This window comes from Bufo bufo, chromosome 4 (assembly GCF_905171765.1).
Source record: "Bufo bufo chromosome 4, aBufBuf1.1, whole genome shotgun sequence".
Lineage (NCBI taxonomy): Eukaryota > Metazoa > Chordata > Amphibia > Anura > Bufonidae > Bufo > Bufo bufo.
In genome coordinates, this window is record NC_053392.1 from 199,993,029 (window position 1) to 200,008,036 (window position 15,008).

The 15,008-nt window shown below is 41.3% G+C and overlaps 1 protein-coding gene across 1 annotated transcript in view; it reads right to left on the reverse strand.

Annotated features, from left to right (window-relative positions):
* Nucleotides 1–925: 925 nt before the first annotated feature.
* The window catches only part of SLC2A2 (solute carrier family 2 member 2), a 55,417-nt gene continuing 41,334 nt past the window's right edge, over nucleotides 926–15,008 (reverse strand). Inside the window, exons 7-11 of the mRNA XM_040428226.1 lie at nucleotides 13,714–13,901; nucleotides 10,140–10,244; nucleotides 7,674–7,775; nucleotides 4,947–5,150; nucleotides 926–2,369 (exon numbers count right to left, since the gene is read on the reverse strand). Of these exons, the coding sequence (XP_040284160.1) occupies nucleotides 2,181–2,369; nucleotides 4,947–5,150; nucleotides 7,674–7,775; nucleotides 10,140–10,244; nucleotides 13,714–13,901 (788 nt within the window). The 3' untranslated portion in view covers nucleotides 926–2,180. The remainder of the gene's footprint in view (nucleotides 2,370–4,946; nucleotides 5,151–7,673; nucleotides 7,776–10,139; nucleotides 10,245–13,713; nucleotides 13,902–15,008) is intronic.

Below are 15,008 nucleotides of genomic sequence, written 5' to 3' on the forward strand. Positions count from 1 at the left end.
CTTGTGTTTCATCACATCAGCTGTGACTATTTTCAATTCTTACAAACTAACGTATATAAAAATAGAGCAGATTAATCTATAATTATGGTGTGCGCATGACCATACAGGATTATATAGAAATATTATGTACATAGGCAAATACAATCTTTAGTATTGCTATCCAAAATATGAGATGCATGCATTTTCTTGTATGCTTACAACAACTGACATTACCAAATGAAAAGAAGATATAAGAAGTGATCAGTCAAGAAGCAAGCCAGTGCTCATTTGTCGGATGATTGGATCTTTTATGTGGCCATAAAAATGCTCGCTGGTTGGCAGAGCCAACGCCAGGGAGGCCAGTGATCACAATGACTATTGCTGCCCCCTTTCAGTTTGCATCTGCTGGTGTGAAGGTTCTTTACATAAGCGCCAATTGACTAGTTATATTGTCGGTCGGTGCTTGTTTAAGGTTAGGCATTGGCCCATGTAAAAGCACCCACAGGCTGTGACAATAGCAAAAGTAAGGCAGTTCTTCACACCAGGAGTTTCCATTCTATGGTGAGTTCACTCAGACTTACATATAATCAGGAAAGATTTTATATCCAAAAATATGTTTCCAAAATGCTAAAATTCCCAAAATTCTAAAAATCCCACAGAAGAAAGCTTCTAGCTTATGTAACAGACCAGTGTAGAACTGTAAACAATATGCTGAATAATCAGTGGTTATGGCACATGGTATGTATCATGTGGCACAGGCACTGAGTCTTTAAAGGGGATATCCCACCAAATTATTACCTGTGGATAGCTCATAAAAAAACATGATGGGGGTCATCCGACAGCAAGGAACCTCCTCCCATGAACGAGGGCCAAGTCCCATCTCTGGAGGGATTGTGAAGTGTCCCAGTGGTCGGATCCCCCACTATCCGATATTTATTTATTTATATTTAGGTGATCATTTTTGCAGGAAAACGCCTTTACATTTTCTATCCAAATGTTAAATTTAGCATGGGGGGGGGGGGGCATTCATCTACGCAGAAGTAAACCTGCAAATGGCGGATCCGCAATATACAGGCACTGCCCGTGTGCACGCCATGTTGGGGATGCGGACCCATTGACGTGAGTGGGTCTGCGATCCTCAGGATTTGGCGAAAGATGGGACATGTCCTATCTTTTGCAGAGTGGACATGTAACACTCAGAAGCGCATCCCTGAGCTTTTAAGTCCGTGCCTTCGCATCGCACATGTCCTATCTTTTGCCGTATTTTGAAGATCGCAGACCCATTCCAGTCAATGATTCGCACCGCAATACGGGATTCACACAGCCGGTGCCCATGCATTGCAGACTACTATTTGCAGTCCACAGCACGGGCACGGAGCCCTTACGGTCGTGTGAATGAGCCCTTATGCATGATCATGTTGGGTCCTCTTTGTAGCTGCTCTATGCTCCTGCTAATAGAAGAGGGTCCTGAATTAGGGACCTCCGTGTATTAATTCTGGATTCCTTTCTAGGGTATTGGAAAATATGTTTTCTGAATGAGACAATTCCTATACGGATGGTGTATTTTCTCACTCATTTGTGGCACTTTCCGACCATTTTGCTGGCTGTATGCTTCTGTATGTTTCTATAAAAAATACCTTAAAGTCAGCATTTCTAACACTTGAAGGTTTATAGTGCAAACTGTATCAGCAGTAGTCTTATTACATATTTGTTCTGACATCATACAAAAGTACATAGTCCTATGTCACTTATTCTACAAAACTGACCCAAACCTTTCAACTTACAAATGACTAACCACAGCACCCTAGGCATTCTTTGGTTCCATCATTTCTAAATTTTGGTATTGGATTATGTTAATACTTCATCTAACCTGATGCTGCAGGCCTGCAATAATCCAAAATATACTGCGCATGCATAGCATATTAAATGAGAACTGTCAATCCCTGTGGATAACGAGGATTATTTTAAGACGATTAGAACAAAGCTAGCTGTAGTGTATTCCTCAAGCATATAAGAAATTACCTGAGAGCATATTGTTGCATATACGGTATGCATGTTCCTGCTATTCGCCACAGAACACATGCTGTTTGTGTTTCGACACTGAAAAATACGAATCCATAAAAACACAAAATACTCAGTTTCACCGTCTCTCATAAAATATTTTCTGAAATATTAAAGTAACTGTTCGGATATCAAAGAATTCAAGCATCTGTACTTCCAAGATACTCCATCTCCGTAGCTTTGAACCCCTTGTGTTTCTTCTTGCGGAACTCGGCAGATATCTCCTCAAAAGACTTCCCTTTTGTTTCTGGAACTTTAAAGTATGTAAATATGGTAAAACCGAAGAGAAGAACTGCAAAAATGATGAAGACGTAGGGTCCACACGCTTCCTGAAATTGAAAGCAAAGACAGCAGTATATTATATCTTATGCAGTTATATGCGTTCTATGTATTCTGCGGAAAAAAAAAAGTCAAATATCAATAGATAAATATATCGTTCCTGTAGAAACTCAACTAAATAGGACCTGTCACCTCTTCTGACGTGTCTGTTGAAATAACGAATTACTTCATTAGGGTCCATTCACACGTCCGTAAGTGTTTTGCAAAACACGGACACCTGCAATGTGCGATCCGCAATTTGCGGATCCGCACATCACAGACACTATAAAAGAAAATGCCTTTTCTGGTCTGCAATTGCGGACAAGAATAGGACATGTTCTATTTTTTCCAGGAACAAAATTGCGGATCCTGAAAAAACAGATGCGGATCCCGAAAAAACGGATGCGGATCCAGGAAATGTGGATTTGCATCCGTTCCAGCCCCATTGAAATGCGGACCCAAATTACGGACCCAAATTACGGAAATGACGGAAATGCGGACCCAAATTACGGACGTGTGAATGGACCCTAAAAAGAAGAAAAACTGCTACAAGGAGACATAGTTTTAAATTAGAGGGACAAAGGTTTAAAAGTAATATCAGGAAGTATTACTTTACTGAGAGAGTAGTGGATGCATGTAATAGCCTACCTGCAGAAGTGGTAGCTGCAAATACAGTGAAGGGGTTTAAGCATGCATGGGATAGGCACAAGGCCATCCTTCATATAAGATAGGGCCGGGGGCTATCCATAGTATTCAGTATATTGGGCAGACTGGATGGGCCAAATGGTTCTTATCTGCCGACACATTCTAGGTTTCTATGTAATAATAATTTTCTGGAGCATGTCCAATCAGTGCTGTCAGACTGTGCAGGGACACCCCCCCCCCCCCCCCCCCCCAAGATATAACAACCAGATGGACTTTTATCGCAGACTGCTGACAATTCATTCATAAACTTCTAGTAGGAATAATAGAAGAATGGCACAATGTACAGTTATATGAAAAGATACTCTAGACTTGTTATTACAAGGGAGATGCAAGTAGTTAATACAAAAGACATGTCAGGAGAGTTGGCAGATCCTCTTTAACTTGTTAGCTTATTTTTGACCATTAGGCTACATGCACACGACTGTGTGCCCCCCATGGCCGTATTGCGGCCTGCATACAGCAGAGATGCGGAACGGAGGCACGGATCGGAACCCCCACATAAGCACTACGGTGTGGCCTCTGCACCGCAAAAAAGTAGCACATGCACTACTTTTGTGCGGGGCGGACGTCAGATGCGGATCGTGGACCCCATTCAAGTGAATAGGTCCGCAATCTGCAGCGGCTGCCCCACGGCCTGTGCCCGTGCTTTGCGGACCGCAGCACGAGCACGGAGCACTTACGTTCGTGTGCATGTAGCCTTAGGGTAGGGTCCCATGTTATGGTTCTGCAGGTCTGAGGGGTTTTCAAATTAAATTTTTAAATCTCAAAGTGAATTCATTGTTGATCAGTAATGACTGCACATTTTGTTCACGAAGGCCTCATGCACATCCGTTTTCCGTGATTTTCGGCGAACCCATTGACTTTCAATGGGTCAGTTGAAAACTTGGAAAATGCACCGTTTGTCATCCGCGTCCGTGATCCGTGTTTCCTGTCCTATTTTTTTCACGGACAACGGTTCGCGAACCCATTCAAGTCAATGGGTCTGTGAAAAAACACGGAGGCACACAAGATTGTCATCCGCGTCCGTGATCCGTGTCCATTTTTTTCCTATCATTTTCAAGGCAAACTTGACTTAGATTTTTTTTTTCACTTTTCCTGTCTGGTGATCCTCCAAAAATCAAGGAAGACACACAGACAAAAAGACGGAAACGGATCACGGAACAACGGAACCCCATTTTGCGGACCGTGAAAAAATACTGTCGTGTGCATGAGGCCTTAACAATATGAATACTACACAGACTTGCACGCCAACATGGTTTTCAGCCGCAGCATTATATGGGACTGTACCCTTAGACCGCTTTCACACAGTCAGTGTTTAGTCAGTGATTTCTATTAGTGATTGTGAACCAAAACTAGAAGCAGAGCTTATACAGTAGTAAAGTATAATTTAAAGATTTGACATGCACCAGTTTTTTTTGCTCTAAATCACTGATGAAAATCACTGATCTGACAGTGTATGATGTATAACAGATGCAAATCCAAAAAGAATAGACCTGGGCTTTAGGCATTTAAACTACTCAGACAAAAAGATGGCCAATAGCTCATAGCAGTCAATCAGTAGAAACATAATTTTATTTTTAGATCTAAAAGGTGAACTCTAATAGATAGTTCATGCCAATAATGCCAATTTTCTCTAAGACAGATTTGATCTATGGGTGAAAAAATATACAACAAATGTGATTTAAGACACTTTTAGGCAAAACAGAATCCCCTGGAAGACAATGGAATATATTGTGCGGTCCATTTCCGATTTGCTTTGGTCACAAAGTCATTTCAGTTATCAGAACACATGTATCATTGTGTGTATTCATGATATATTCACAAGACTGGAAATGATTGATATGGTTTAGATGTGGCTAAATAAATCTTGGTTTTATACTCACTGCGATGTACTGGAAACACATTCCAATGATGAAGTTACATGTCCAGTTGCAGAATCCGGATATTGCCATAGCTGCAGGTCTAGGACCTTGGCTGAAAAGCTCAGCAACAATGAACCATGGAATGGGACCAGGCCCAACTTCAAAGAATATTACAAATAGAAAGATGGCAACCATGCAAAGATAGCTCATCCAGGCATGGATATGCTGGAAGACATAAAGAATTGTCATTAATTTCTATGTCTTTGCTGACGGTCAGTCTTAGTTAATCATTAGTAGGCAATTCAACAAGCGAATCTATATTGGATGTACAGTATACAGTTTATATGGTGATTATTGGTTATTACAGAAATATTGCCTTTAATTATTTTGCTAAGTAATAATTTGTATATTAAAACAATACACAAAATTTCAGGTGATATTTGGCTATGAAGGGCAATGGATTAATGGAGTTGGTCACTTTCTAATCAAAGTTGTAAAATGCCCTAAACTGCTGTGTTGTAGCGCAGGAAAACTCCAAATACCCCCATTGCTTAACCCTGTGCTTCATTTTCCATGCCCCCTACTGCCCCTGGATTGGCTGTGTAAACAGTGGATGGCAGCAGTGTCCCAGTCTGTAGGGCACAAGATGGTATTGCTCATGTCATTTACCCATGTCAGCACCTCTCTGGTTCCCTCTCCTTCTGCACGGACACTGTATAATGGCTAAACGCGTTCAGAGCATGTACAGATATATGAACTCCCGCTGCTTGTGTCTGCGCTTGCAGACACAGTCAGTGCCTGCTCAGAAGGGTAGGATAGGGACAAAGCCACCAACCACTGTTCAGTCCAATCCAGGGACAGCAGGGGACCTTGAAATACAGAGCGGGGGTAAGCAATGGGGGGGAATTAGAGTTGCTTGTGTCAGAACATAATCGTTTAGGGCATTTTAGAAATTTGACTAGATAGTGGCCAACCCCTTCAATTTTGTTTCTATATATGCCCAATATATATATATATATATATATATATATATATATATATAATATAATATATATATATATATATATATATATACACTGCTCAAAAAAATAAAGGGAACACAAAAATAACACATCCTAGATCTGAATTAATTAAATATTCTTCTGAAATACTTTGTTCTTTACATAGTTGAATGTGCTGACAACAAAATCACACAAAAATAAAAAAATGGAAATCAAATTTTTCAACCCATGGAGGTCTGGATTTGGAGTCACACTCAAAATTAAAGTGGAAAAACACACTACAGGCTGATCCAACTTTGATGTAATGTCCTTAAAACAAGTCAAAATGAGGCTCAGTAGTGTGTGTGGCCTCCACGTGCCTGTATGACCTCCCTACAACGCCTGTGCATGCTCCTGATGAGGTGGCGGACGGTCTCCTGAGGGATCTCTTCCCATACCTGGACTAAAGCATCTGCCAACTCCTGGACAGTCTGTGGTGCAACGTGACGTTGGTGGATAGAGCGAGACATGATGTCCCAGATGTGCTCAATTGGATTCAGGTCTGGGGAACGGGCGGGCCAGTCCATAGCATCAATGCCTTCGTCTTGCAGGAACTGCTGACACACTCCAGCCACATGAGGTCTAGCATTGTCTTGCATTAGGAGGAACCCAGGGCCAACCGCACCAGCATATGGTCTCACAAGGGGTCTGAGGATCTCATCTCGGTACCTAATGGCAGTCAGGCTACCTCTGGCAAGCACATGGAGGGCTGTGCGGCCCTCCAAAGAAATGCCACACCACACCATTACTGACCCAATGCCAAACCGGTCATGCTGGAGGATGTTGCAGGCAGCAGAACATTCTCCACGGCGTCTCCAGACTCTGTCACGTCTGTCACATGTGCTCAGTGTGAACCTGCTTTCATCTGTGAAGAGCACAGGGCGCCAGTGGCGAATTTGCCAATCTTGGTGTTCTCTGGCAAATGGCAAACGTCCTGCACGGTGTTGGGCTGTAAGCACAACCCCCACCTGTGGACGTCGGGCCCTCATATCACCCTCATGGAGTCTGTTTCTGACCGTTTGAGCAGACACATGCACATTTGTGGCCTGCTGGAGGTCATTTTGCAGGGCTCTGGCAGTGCTCCTCCTGTTCCTCCTTGCACAAAGGCGGAGGTAGCGGTCCTGCTGCTGGGTTGTTCCTTTCCTACGGCCTCCACCACATCTCCTGATGTACTGGCCTGTCTCCTGGTAGCGCCTCCATGCTCTGGACACTACGCTGACAGACACAGCAAACCTTCTTGCCACAGCTCGCATTGATGTGCCATCCTGGATAAGCTGCACTACCTGAGCCACTTGTGTGGGTTGTAGACTCTGTCTCATGCTACCACTAGAGTGAAAGCACAGCCAGCATTCAAAAGTGACCAAAACATCAGCCAGGAAGCGTAGGAACTGAGAAGTGGTCTGTGGTCACCACCTGCAGAACCACTCCTTTATTGGGGGGGTCTTGCTAATTGCCTATAATTTCCACCTGTTGTCTATCCCATTTGCACAACAGCATGTGAAATTGATTGTCACTCAGTGTTGCTTCCTAAGTGGACAGTTTGATTTCACAGAAGTGTGATTGACTTGGAGTTACATTGTGTTGTTTAAGTGTTCCCTTTATTTTTTTGAGCAGTGTATAATGCATATTTCATCCACATGGTTGTTCATCTTATCTTTGTATTTATAGGGTTTGCTATTACAATGCAGGCAGTTTATATTGATCTTACCAGCAAAGCTAGAGCAATTGTCATGATTATAGCACAAATGCACATTCCTGACAAGCCAATGAGATAAAGGGATCTTCTTCCAGCTTTCTCCACAAGGAACACCTGTAATGTAGCATATGAGGTTGTCAGGATTAATCCGATCTGATTCATTAATATAACAGACATTCAAATAAAAATATCACTTCTTCATGAACCAGGATTACAAAGAATTCATAAAGTGGTAAATTCTTAGAATGTTTCTTATAAATTATCCTTGCATGCAACACGTTCCGGGGCCTGTTGACATATAGTCATATGGCTTGCAGGCCTAAAGGGGTTTTCCAGGCTCCTAATATTGATGACCTATTGTCAGGATAAGTCGTTAATATCCATTCGGTGATGATATAATAACCCACACCCTCATGATCCGTTGTTCCCTGCAGCCTCTGGAGCGGGAACACTATGAGTGGAACAGGTAGCTCCGTTCAAAATGTAGTGTCCGTGTGGATTGCCGCAGTTCATTTCCCACTGAAGGGAATTTAAGCTGTAGAGAAAATGCAATTAGGGCAATGGGTAGGTATAACAGCTCTCAATTGTAGGTGGACAAAAGTGTAGAATTTCACTACAGAGCAGTGGTACACTGCAAAGGGGTTAAAAATGTACTCTTGAGATGTTAAAGAGGTGGTGTAGAAAGAGGTTCTTTGGAGAATTACTATCTGAAAAGGACCACTAAGTCTTCATTGTTATGTGTCTAGGAGTTTAAAGTGTAATGGTGCCTGGACATACCTTAGGAGCAGAATAATCACCTGCATAACTAAAATATCCAAATCCCACAGTAATCATTGTGGACTTCTACCCTTGGGTTATGACAACCTGTTCAAAAAAGGTGCAGAACATATCCTGATATGAGGGTCTGCCCTGAGGTTGCATTGCAGGAAGAGAAGTGTTACACCTGCCAGTCTGAATCTTCAGTAAAAAACATGGATTCATTATTTCTTGAACCGACATCCACTGCTGTACCAAGGGACGCTGCCTTGCACCTGACAGCAAACGTAAACACCATCGGCACCTCACCAGGCAGGAGAACCACAAATCCAGAGAGTGTTCCTCTGTTATTCCTCGTAAAAACTGGGTGTTACCACTTAGGGGGTGCACTCTTGACACTGATACTCTTAAGTCAGTGCTAACAGTCCCAGACTGTGTAAGGACACACCCCTATGACAAGGGAAATGGTAAAACCAAGCAGTCAATTTATTCATAAGTATTCTGGATAAATAACAGAGGAACGACATAACACATAGTCCTAAGAATAGATGCTCCAGAATTGTTATTTTATGGAGAATGCCAGTATTTCTTTAAGCAGACATGCTGGGAGTGGTTCTAGTTAAGTATGCTTACATAATAGATAGAAAGCTTCTTTCCTATTTTGTTGGTACTAGTTTCCACATTTTAACTATTCAAATATTACCTAGCTTGTTCAGTAATAAATAACAGGCTGACAAGTTTCTAATGCAATTTTGTGGGAGTCAGCATTTAATGTGCGCTTGACCTTGAGGTTTGAGATAAAAAAAAATGCTTACAGGCTACAATATACCAGAGCTCTGCCAGGTGAACTTATAATGTCGGCAATGTACCATAGACTAATTTCAGCAGTGCTCTTTCTCACTCTTTGACCTAGATTAGTCAGGCCACCAGACAGTTCTCTGCCCTCTTGCAGCCACAATATGGCACAACCTGCCAAGCTAACCGTGTAGCAGTACTAAGGCATAAGAGAGCATAGACCACATGCCTGTCAGTAAAAGAACATTATGTCATGCACATAAAGTTAATAATTGTGATTATGGGGTTGGCCCATCTCGGACATTTATATATATATATATATATATATATATATATATATATATATATATATATATTCATATATTTCTAGGAGGAATAACAGAGAATGGACAACATGAAGAGTTCTAACAAAAGATGTTCCAGAATTCCAGTTAATTGACCTGTCAGGAGAGCTGATGGGTCCTCTTTGGTAAATATTTAAATCTGTCTATTATATTGTGGATATTTGGGCTTCTTGGGTTTTTCAAAGGCCACACAGCAATGAAAAAAAAAACGGCTGTTAAAAACAGCAAAATGGTCCATTTTTAACGGCCGTTATTAACAGCTGCCTTTCTGGGAAAAAAAAAAAAAAAAGCCCATTAAAAAAGGCCTACTTGGGGACTGTCTGTCCGTAAAAACAGAATGGGACTTTTTTTGTTTTTTTTACGGTTGTTATTCACAGTCCGTTAAAAAAATGCTGTGGGAATAGACCCCTAAAATGCAATGTTTTTGAAAACGTCTCCGCTATAGTTTGTACACACTTGGTAGAACAAGAAAGATACGACTCTAGATACTGTGCTAATAGATGTCAGCTTGTATTATAATCATATGCTTCTAGAAATAAGCTGTGTGGTGAACTGCTTCAACAAATAATGCAAAAAGACTTACCGAAACAATGGTGAAAACTGTGTTGACTACACCAACCCCAATGGTTGCATATACTGGTTGGCTAATTCCAGATTTAGAAAAAATGCTTGTTGAATAGTAAAATATCTGTTGAGAGACGAGCATTAATTATGATTAACATGGATCTAATACTACTGTGCAAGAGATATGATTTGGAATCATCTGTCATTAAAGGGAACTTCTCGCCATGAAAATGAAGTACTGTCTGAAGGCAGCAGGTTATAGAGCAGGAGGAGCTGAGCAGATTGATGTATTGTTTTATTGGAAAAGATTCAGTAAAACTTGTAATTTATACATTTAAACCTCAGCTTTTTTTAGGTGTAAGAGTCATGTGAGCAGTCCTATCGGTGACTGACAGCTAACTCTGCATGACTAAGCATACAGGGAAGGCTGTCAATCACTGTTAGGACCGCCCACGTGACTCCTAAACCTAAAAAGAGCACAAGTTTAAAATATTAAGGCTACTTTCACACAAGCGAGTTCCACACATTGGACATGCAGCATGAGTCAGCGGGAGCACCTGCCCTGACCTCCCAGCACTGCCGGGGTCACATGGCATTATATTGATTTATGATGCCATGCTTAGAGGTATGGAATGTATTGTGTAACAGTGACATAATACTGTCAGTGTTATTCAATACATTCCAGAACTGAAAGGGTTACATAGCATCATAAATCAATATAATGCTATGCGACCCACTCCGTGCTGGGAGGTCAGGACTGGAGCTGTCTTATACTCATGCTGCTAGTCCAATGTGTGGAACTGGCTTGTCTGAAAGGGGCCTAAATGATAGACTTTACTAAATATATCCCTATAGAAGTATATATCAGTCTGCTCAGCTGCACCTTCTCTATAAAACATTGTCTGCAGATTGCACTGCATTTGGTGGTGAGAGGTTCCCTTTAATTAAACAGAAGCTGTGTTTACATGAGCTTTGACTGGTTATAGTCAGTAACACTGAGATACGTTTTAGTAATATCTTATACAATATATGGGGTTTATTTAGAACATATAGTAATTTCAGGACCAGAGGCATATAGGCTATTAAAATTTCATTATTAATGTGCACATTCAGTTTACAGGGAGGAAGGTGCGACCAGATACCAGACAAGTATGGCCCAGCTTATCCAGCTCTTTACATTTGATTTGTGGTGGACCATTCAGCATCAATCGAATGTGTAGTGGGGCTTAACAAGCATCTGTCATCATGATCAACCCTCTTGAACCAGGTATAATGTCTATTAAAGTTAAAGGGGTTATCCACCACTGAACAACCAACCCACAATGCCCAGACTCGCAATACTGACAATTGGTGTTCAGCGAAGCGAACTTCGGATGCTTCTTTCAAAATTGATTCGTTCAAAACTTTGGAACAATACTGTACGGAGATTTGTCTGGGCTCCGATGAACCGAAGTAAGCTATTTGCGAAGTCGCACATATACAAATTACATAATATAACGTGGTCTCAAAAAGCAGGAAATGCTCAACCCCATATGCAGTTGTGCATTTATAACCGGGGGAGCAAATCCTGCACTTGTGGTCCGTTGCTAATGGCGATACCCTGCAAGAAATGCGTACAATGGAGGATGCCCACAGCAGACCACAAGTGCCACATAGACATCCTACACAAGATAGAAAAATGTGTGGATGTAATTGACTATATCAAATACACATTTAGAAGAATAGGTGCACTACTGTGGTGGATGCAATCAAAAAAATCTGACTAAACCCTCACACTGATGTTAAAAATGAGACTTTAGCCAATATATCCTTCTATGAAGGACATACCGGAGCCCGCGCACCACGTCAAGCTATCTCAGGTGGCACGGGACCTAACGCTAACCTACCTGTGCCATATGGGCAGTACTAGGGGCCAGTGGGCGAATTACAGAAGCATAAGGTCCGACTCACAGCAAACAGCTCCCAGTTGCCTCCAGTGTGAAACCACACATGCAATGGGAGGAGGGGGGAGGCTGTGAGACCCACCCAGAGCTGACTGATAGGATGCAGGCCTCACAGGTGCACCGAATGCTGCCTATAGATAAAAATCAGGCACATTCAAATTTGGAGTTTATACACCTCCAGACATACATATACAAATTACATAATATAACTTGGTCTCAAAAAGCAGGGAATGCTCAACCCCATATGCAGTTGTGCATTTATAACCGGGGGAGCAAATCCTGCACTTGTGGTCCGTTGCTAATGGCGATCCCCAGAAATGCGTACAATGGGTTATACACCACTGAACAACTCCCCCACTATGCCCAGAACCGCAATACTGACAATACTTACCTGGACTCCAATGCCGGTTTCCTTCCAGATTGCTCCGTGGCCGTCTTTGCACATGTGACGCAAGGGAAACAGGTCAGCACCATGGCCTGCCATTGGCTTTACCCCCCATTGATGGATGCTATCTGCACATGGGATACCGTATATGCAAAGATGGCCATGGAGCTATCCAGAAGGAAACCAGTGTCGGGGAACAGGTATATATTGTCAGTAGTGTTGAGCGAAGCGAACTTCGGATGCTTCATCCAAAGTCGATTTTTTTTAAACTTGCAAAAAATACTGTACGGTATTAGAATGTATGGGCTCTGATGAGCCGAAGTAAGTTATTTGTGAAGTCGCGCAGGACTTTGTTGAATAACTTTGGTAGTTGATTTTTAAAGTGGAAAACCACTTTAAAACTTGAAACCGAACTCTGCTTTGGTTCCAACTAGTATCTCAGAACCGAAGCCGAGTTCGGTTTCAAGGTTTTCCACTTTAAAATCCAACTACCAAAATAATTCAACGAAGTCATGCGTGTCTTCGCAAATAAACATTTAGAAGAATGGGCATTATACCTGGTTTAATAGGGTTGATCATAAAGACATAAGCTTGTTAAGCATTGTGCGGGGGGTTGTTCAGTGGTGGATAATCCCTTTAATTCTAATAGTTTAATAGGGTCGATCACGATGACAGAAGCTTGTTAAGCATTGTGCGGGGGTTGTTCAGAGGTGGATAACCCCTTTAATCATGGTGACTAAAATGACCCTTTCTCTTTGCAATTTATATTACTAATGCAGAGAAATTATTTTTTGTTCTATGTAAATGAGGTGCTCAGAGCACTGAGGGACTGGCCTAGCCCATCAGAGCACCACCACTTCATTTCTGCTGGTTGCCACTCCCCCTTCCAATGAGATTGACAGGTCTTCTTTAAGAGAGCTAGGAATTTCATGCAAGGGCAGTCTGTCTAATTTCTCTCTCAAGCTTCACCTTCCTTATTGTTAGCCTCTTAGAGTCACTGAATGACCATGAATTTTTCTCTTTAACTTAATGAAGAGGTGTATTTTAATTCTAACATTCAGGAAAATATTATTAAATTATTTTTTAACTGTAGCATTTTATTGTTATTTTGAAAAATAGATATTACAGTCATAAAAATAATAGAAAGCCCCTTTAAGAGTAAGTACAGTAGTCCCAGCATTCTCCACAGACATTAGAGTTTTTAATGAAATATCACCTCTGCGAAGCTGCACAAACAAGTATATAGTGAATCTTAATTTTCTTACCCCATTGATTCCAGAAAACTGCTGAGACATGTGTAATACCAGAGAGACAAGGAGCGGCTGTCTGTAATTTGGGGATCTAAAGAGCTGAATAATAGACACTTTCTTTTCACTGGCTGCTTCCTCCTTTTCCTTCTTCATCTCCTCAATATCTTTGGAGGGATCATAGTCTCCCCTCAGTTTTCTCAGAACTACAAACAGAAGATTGGTACTAATAGAGTAACAGAACATTGGATGTAAAAGTCAGGAACAATGTGGTAAGCATGGCACATTTCAGGCAGTGTTACTTTTACCGCAACCTATGAATCTATTATATATCCTAAAGGTTTATGCAATCAGAAAAAAAAATCATTTTTATCAATATATTTGCTGAAGCAGAGTGTTTGACAGGATAATACGTTTTGCAATAACTGAAATAAAGTATAGTATAAAAACAAAGTATTACTTTTTGTCATGGACAGTTGAGATCTGAGCAACAGTTGAAGACATTCTCAGGTTTAGGCCTGATTCAGATGGTCATATTTGTGTCAATTGCACACATGGACAGGACATGCACCCGTAGAAGTAAATGGTGCAATGCACAACACACAACTTTGGTCCATGTCTCACGGAACATGGACCTGGACACCAGTGAAGACAATAGTCTCTAGCTCGCGTAGGTTCTATGTCCTACACGGTCATAATTCTTTGTTAATAGAGCATAGTCCCCTAATCAAGACCTCCTTCTATTAATCAACGGGTAGCTGCAAATGGCGTCTCTTGCTCTAGGCAACAACTTGATTTATAATGCATTCTAATGCTGCAGGGAAGTTGAAAGCTTGCCACCATATTACAGGTTCATAGCTGGGAGAACTTTCTAAGAAAAGGGTTTATCTAAAGAAGACAATCTTTTTTGCAGAGGACCTGTCTCCACTCCTCCCGTGTTTCTTTTAGTAAATAAGTTTAACAATAACAATTCTGGATCATCTTTTCTTAAAACTGTATGTTGTGCCCTTCCTAAAGGAACACTAAATTGACAACCGTGTTCCTTTAGGGGGTGTCCCTACACTAATACTGTTAGCACTGATTGGACTGGGTCAGAGTGTGTAGGAACTTATCCATATATTTATACATTTCTAGTAGTAATAACAAAGGAACACAACGCAGTTCTAAGAAAAGATGGCTTTAATGGTTACATTTGTTTGTTTAGAGAATAGGATGTTGAACAATTTTCTAATATACATCTATTTAAAAATTTGTTTATTATATATCCATATAATAGCCTCTCCCTAATGACAAAAAAAATGGTATGGCCTGTT